Source organism: Tupaia chinensis, unplaced genomic scaffold, assembly GCF_000334495.1.
Source record: "Tupaia chinensis unplaced genomic scaffold, TupChi_1.0 Scaffold000332_1, whole genome shotgun sequence".
Classification (NCBI taxonomy): domain Eukaryota; kingdom Metazoa; phylum Chordata; class Mammalia; order Scandentia; family Tupaiidae; genus Tupaia; species Tupaia belangeri.
In genome coordinates, this window is record NW_006159826.1 from 489,109 (window position 1) to 495,541 (window position 6,433).

At 63.2% G+C, this 6,433-nt stretch overlaps 1 protein-coding gene across 1 annotated transcript in view; it reads left to right on the top strand.

Annotated features, from left to right (window-relative positions):
- The window catches only part of COPS9 (COP9 signalosome subunit 9), a 10,448-nt gene extending 9,038 nt beyond the window's left edge, over positions 1-1,410 (top strand). The window contains exon 3 of the mRNA XM_006151925.3: positions 1,155-1,410. Within this exon, the coding sequence (XP_006151987.1) occupies positions 1,155-1,192 (38 nt within the window). The 3' untranslated portion in view covers positions 1,193-1,410. The remainder of the gene's footprint in view (positions 1-1,154) is intronic.
- The last annotated feature ends 5,023 nt before the right edge of the window (positions 1,411-6,433 follow it).

Below are 6,433 nucleotides of genomic sequence, written 5' to 3' on the forward strand. Positions count from 1 at the left end.
GACCCCCGGGCGGGGGGGCCGGGTGGGGAGGTGCCCCCTCCTGCCACGGCCCGTCCCGGCAGCGCGAGGCAGCTCCGGCTTAGGGACTGCCGCCAGCTCTGTGTGCCCGGGGTGGTGGCACTGCCTGTCCTCGCCATCATCGGACCGGATTTGCAGGCCGTCAGCACAGGCCGAGCACAGCAGTGGAGGTCCGGCAGGGGCAGCACCCCAGTGAGGGCAGGGCAATCAGGGAGCAATCCCAGGAGCTCCTTGGGGCACGCTCTGGGGGCGGCCACAGAGCAGTCTTTGAAGGGCAGAAGGACTTGGCCAGGCATGGGGACAAGGCAGGAAGTGCTCAGAGACCAATCAGGAGCCAGGGATGGGGAGAGCCAGGCCCTGCAGTGGCCAGGGACACATGGTCCCTGCTCTGCCGGAAGGCCAGGTGCGGGGGCACCAATAGGCCTCTGCCCCACTCTGCTGATCACCAGGAGGCCAGCTGCCGGTCCAGCCCACAACTTCCTGCCATCCTCGGAGCACTGTGTCCGTGAATGGCATGGGTGAGAGTGCCCTTGACCGTGTGGGGATCTGGAAGGCTCCCGACGGCAGAGGGGTGAGGGTGTGACGCAGTCCCCTGAGCACCACACTGTGGCTTTGCTGTGCCCCCCCCCAGCAGGCGGAGTCAACCCGTGTTCCTCATGCTTGGCTCTGGACACAGCCCCAGACCCTCTTGGGAGTCCTCCTCCCGGGACTCGGCCTTCTCCACCCTCGCCCAGCCCTCGTCCGCGCTTTTGTCTTAGCACGCAGTGGGCCCGGCCTGTCTCTGCCTGCGAGGACCCAGCATGAACCTCGGCCTCCTCGTCCCTCCCGGCCCAGCCCACAGCCCCTGCTCAGGTGCCCAAGGCAGGTGAGGACAGTGCTGCCCTGTCCCAGTGCCCAGCGTGGCTGTGAGGTGCAGGTGTGGCCTGGAGTCTCCCACACACTTTCCTGAGACCTTTTGTCACTAAAAATGAGAGAAACACGTCCTGGACATCACCGTGCCCCTGACAGTGTCCCCAAGTCTTGAGGGCAAGGGTGCCGTTAGGCCGCTGCTGGCCCTCTGTTCTGAACCGCCGTGAAGTCGGCTGTGAGGCGAGTCCTGGTGTGCCCATTAACGTGTGCTTCGTTCACGCCCACAGAGTTCGAAGACCTCTTTGATGACGACGATGTCCAGTGAGGCCGGAGTAGCAGCAGCCGCGGCCAGGCCTCTTGTCACGGGGCCCTGTGGCAGCGTGTGGACACAGCCACGATGGCGTTGAAGGACTTGTGGAGACCACCTGCGGCCCCTGCCTGGCTTCCCCCGCGATGCGGACCCTGACTGTCTAGCTTTCATCCTTGTCTCAAGTAAAAAGAGCACGGTGGTCACCGCAGTGGGCTGTGTGCTCATGTCCCGCAGTCAGCGTCACGTCCCGGAAGTCCTTGGTCGTGCGAGAGCTCACGGGGGTCGGCGTGCCGAGGAGCCCTGTCGGGCTGTTGGCTTTGCAGCGTGTCCTTGGCTGTGCCCGGGCAGTGTGGGCGCTGGTGGTGTGCGTCCGTCAGGGCGGGTGTGGTGGTGCGGGGGACAGCGTGGGCATACGCGGCAGTCCCGCTGGCAGGCTGAAGACTGCCGAGTCCCGTCCCTCCCTGGTGCGGGCAGACCTGGGCTCGGTGTCCACCCTCTAGAGCAGAGCCTCCCGCATCCCTCTGGCCTCCGCCTCTGAGCAGCTGCTGTCTCCTGAGCTTACAGAGCTGGGGTGACTGCAGGACAGTGCTGGGGAAGTGCCCTGCCCGAGGACGGAGGGCCTCGGGGGCACAGCGGCTCTCCTGTCCCTGTGTCGAGTTTCTAACTGGCCCAGCCGAGTGCTGACTGCCCAAGAGCCGAGGTCACTTCCCGTTGGCCTCTGAGGGAATTCCGGGTTCCTGCTGGCGTCGGCGAGGCCAGGAAAGGCGGTTACGCCGCAGCAGCAGCCCCGTGGGTCCCTGTGAGCAGAGCTGCCTAGTGCCAGCAGGGATGTGCCCACTCCACCTAGCCTGCGGGAAGCGTGTTGGTACGGGGCGTCTTCCCCGCAGGCCAGGCGGTTTCCGCAGAGCGGAGTGTCAACTGCCTGGTTTGGGCCTCCATGTCCTCCCTGGGAAATGAGGACGTTGGTCAGGATCCCTTTGGCTCTGAGGAAAGGACACCAATGTGCAGTGACCTGTGGCATGTGGCATGGTGAAGACCCGTCGTGTCCCTCCTAGCCCGAAGCCTGCAGACCCCAGAGGCTCTCAGCTGGCCTTAGAATTTCAAACTGGTCTAGTCCAAGCAGCTTTCTGAACAGTGAGCTGCACACATGTGTGCATGAATGCGTGTACGTGTATGCACAGGCGTGGATCAGTGTCTTCTGCGTGGGTTTCGACCTGTACAAGCTCTGGTGTCTGTTCCGGGATCCTCAGCTTCCTCAGCACCATGAGGCCGAGAGACAGACCGCACCTGCCCCATTTCCCGACGCACCTGTTCCACTGGCAGATCTCCAGCCTGATGGGGAGGGAGCACTTGGGCCGTGGCATTGGCCCGGTTCCCGTCTGCGTGTGCCCCCACAGTTCCTGAGCCTGTGGGCGGTGTTCTCACACTGACAGACGTGTGTCCCCCAGACTGCCAGTCAGCCCCGTGGGCGGGGCTGCTGTGGGTGGGGCCTGCCCTGGCCTGGGTCCCCTGCCCGCAGGTGTCCAGCACTGGAAGGGACAGCACAGCCCTGGCCGGGGGCAAGGCCACCTGCTGCTTGGGGCGGGGCTCACTCCCAAGGGCCAGGGAGCACCAGGCGCCATGGGAAGACCTTTGGCCCCCTGGAGGCAGCAGGATCTGCTGGAAGGACGGAAGGGCGACTTCCCCTGGGCTCAGGGAATGCCTGCTCACTCCCCACTGGCTTCTCTGGCCCAGAGCAGCGGGGAACAGGATTCCAGCAGTCGCATGGTCTGTCTCACATCCTGGGGGCTTGTGTCCCATAGGAGACATGGGAAAAGCCTGTGATTGCCCCTTCTGTCAGGCCCATCCCCTGGCCAACCCACAGCGGCCCAGCTTCTGGGGTGAAGGCAGTAGCCCAGTGGGAGCTTCCGGTGGTGTGAGGTGTTTCGGTGGCAGCTGGCCCCAGGGGGTGTGGTGCCTCTGGGCATCTCCCGTGACATTGAGCTGGGCCCGTTGAGTGCTGGCTCTCAGACGTGAGGAGGTAACGAAGTGGCCCTTCTGTGGCCGGCCAGCCATGGCGTGGTTGGGTGTGGTTCCCCAGTGGCCCACTGCAAGGTTCTAGTCCTGCTGGTTGAGGTGTGCATGTGTCTGTGCGTGCCCAAAATCCCGAAGGGAGAGGCGGAGGGGAGGGAGTTGGGGCATGACCATGCCCTATAGGCGTGCTTTCTCACTTTTCCTCTGTCTATTCAGCTCTTTCTTGGCAAAATTAAAACAACAAGAACAAAACCACCATCAGCAAAACCAGAACAACAAACAGCCCTGTGGAAGGCTGTGGTGCCGCCCGCACAGGAAACGGCCCGTCTGGATGGCTCCCTGTCCGACTGGGACTGCAGTCGTGGGCTTTGCAGGCAATGTGCTTCCTCGGCCCTGAGAGGTGTCCTCCCTGGGTGGGGAGGGCAGGACCCCAGTCCCCCCTGTAGCCTGCACCGGCCACTTGTGTGAGGACACTCATGCTGCCAGGGCTCAGGAGCCGCCAGGAGGGGTCCAGGCAGCAGCAAGGCCAGCACGCGCCAGGGCACAGGAGGACCGGTGCTGGTCGGGGCACTCCCCACTGTGGCGGCGCCCGGAGCCAAGCCCAGGAGAGGCGCTCGCACAGAAAGCCCTTTGTCCTTCCCGAGGCCAGAGCTGCCCTGCAGTAGCTGGGCCGAGACCCCGCAAGCCTCAGGACCCCGGCCAGGGCTGAGGCGACTGGGGCCCTTCCTGTTTCTGCTCCACCCCTGCCCAGGGGCCAGGCTTGTGGGGTAACGGGAGCCTTTGAGTGACGTGGGCGCCCAGCCCTGGCTCGGCATGCAGAGGTCTGGCTGTTGGGAACTGGCCGGCCGCTGTGCACGGTTGTGTGAAGAGCTGTCACTGACAGGACGGAGCGGCTGGTACTCCTGTGTGTGGCCTGGCAGGCCTCAGTGATGACTGGTGGGTGGGTTCCCTGCAGCCCGAGGTAGCGTCACTTGGAGAAGTCCAGAGCAGGCCCTTGACCTGCCAGGTGCCAGCCCCATGCTGTGTCGCCGCATCCCACAGCAAACCTTAGGCAGAAACAGTAGCTCATCCCGTGGGGAAGGGGCTTTGAGATGGCTGAGTCCAGTTCTGCACAGGAAAGCCAACCCAGAGAGATGCTGAGCCGAGCGTTGGCACAGCAGTACATGCTGGCCCTGCCTGGGGACAGGGCGCATGCAGTTGAGGAGCCCAGGCTATCCCTTCCAGAGGGTCCTGTTCCGTCTGCAGGCCTCGGGCCGCGGGGCCGCCCTCACTGCTCACTAGATTGGCCGGCTTCCAGCCCATTGACTGCACTGAGGGAGGCAGGCCATGGCATCAGGACCTGGGGCTGGGCTGGGATTTCCTGTGGGATGGTGTCCGGGGCCCTGGGGGACAGGAAGACAATGGCTGGAGACACCAGGCTACAGGCAGAATGCTGGATAGCAAGCAGCGAGGCCATGCACCTCGAGTGGTGGATGGGGTCTTCGGCCCTTGGGGACTGCCAGCCCCACAGACCCAACCATGACTTCCTGCCCCAGGCCTCCGAGAGATGGCCTCTTCACATCAGCCCCACTTAGCCCCTCCTTGGCACCCGGTGGAGGCTGTCTACCCTGACTGGGCGGCTGTGGGAATGTCCAGGCTAAGCAGACACGAGATGCGCTCCTGCAGCTCCGCAGGCCCGGAGTTTGCGCAAGCCCTTGCGGCTGGCTCTGCGGAGGCTGTGTCTCCTGGCTCCTGTCCAGTGCTTTCCCTCTGCGTCCACACATGGGGAGGCACGGGGTCCCTGTTGGGCCTCTTTCCTCCCCCCCTACAGTGGATGTGTTTATCTCTTCCATGAGATGCAGAAGCACCCCCAGCCTCTGCCAGCCCTGGGGTGTACCAGAGGCCCCAGGACTCCCGGGGCCCAGCCCTGTAGAGCCATGGCAGCACTGTGGCTCGGCCTGGCCCCACGGTCTCTAAAGCAAATGGCATCAGTGATGGAGCTGAGCACGTGGTGTTTTTGTTTTGAGGGGTGCTCGGCGTGACAGGACTCCACACTGACGAGAAGGTGGGAACAGTACATGTCACTAGTGGAGGGGGTGCTGGGTGTCTGGCTGGTGCTCCCACACCCTCGGCTGGGCGACCCACAGCTTTGGCCCTTGCATTGGGGCTCCCGAGCCCTGTGAACCGGAAGGGGTGTGCAGAGGTGGTGCGGCTATTGTACATGGGGTGTGCATCTCACTGGGTGTGCCTGCCTGAGTGCTTTCTAAGTGAGTGTGTGGGGGGCGTGCCTGAAATTCCACAGCGCTTGACCACACTCATGCGTGTTCACACTCCCGGCCTCTGGGAAAGGACAAGGGGCTCTAAAGACCCCATGTGAAAGGTGTGCTTGGTGAGTGCTGTGCCAGGAGCGGGGCAGCCCTGACCCTGTGCGGAAGTGGGGCCCCGGTGGGGAGGGAGGGACAAGGGGGGGCCACTTGCACTGCCCGATGGAGAGGGGAGGGCTAGGGCCAGGCGGGCGGCCCTCAGGTGGCTGTTCTCAGAACTGGGGTCTGCCCTGTAGGCGTGCTTTCCCACTGTTCCTCAGTGGGGTCTTGCTCTCTCCTCCTTGGCTCCCTGTGGAGTTGAGGCAGAGGTGGAGACTGGTCTGTGCTCAGGGCTCCTTGGAGCCTGGAGAGGGTGCAGCCGGTGCTGGGGCCCTGCCCGGCTCCCGTGGGGGTGACTGCCAGGCAGCAGGGCACGCTGTCAGCTTTCAGCTCAGTGGATTCCGTCTGTGCCGTGGCCATCTCGCGACCAGCCCGGACAGCTGGTGGGCCCTATGGGCCTGGCCGAGAGCCTTCTGTACGGCAGCCAGAACGCCTGCTTCAGCCAGGGGCCCTGGGGCTGTGTTTCTGTTTGTCCCCTGCTCTCTTCTTCCTCTTGGCTATTTCAACCTTAATATTTATTTTGCAGAGACTTAATTTATCCTGTTACTGAGGCCTCTGAGCTCCGACCTGTGCCCTGTGCCGTTAAGCAAATGCTGGAAGGGCCTGTCGGGACTTTTTCATTAAAATTATGTTATTATTATTAATTTTTGTTTTAATTTGACCAAAGAGACAGAGAAGGGGAAAGTGAGAAAGCAAGCCACCAGGTCCAAGACTCGAACCATGGTTGGCCACGTGGGAGTCCAGCACCTTAACCACCACGCCACCTAGCAGCCCTCCTGCTAGAACTCTTGGCAAAGCAGGAAAATCACCAAGCCTGCCCTGAAAATGTCCGCAGCAGTTA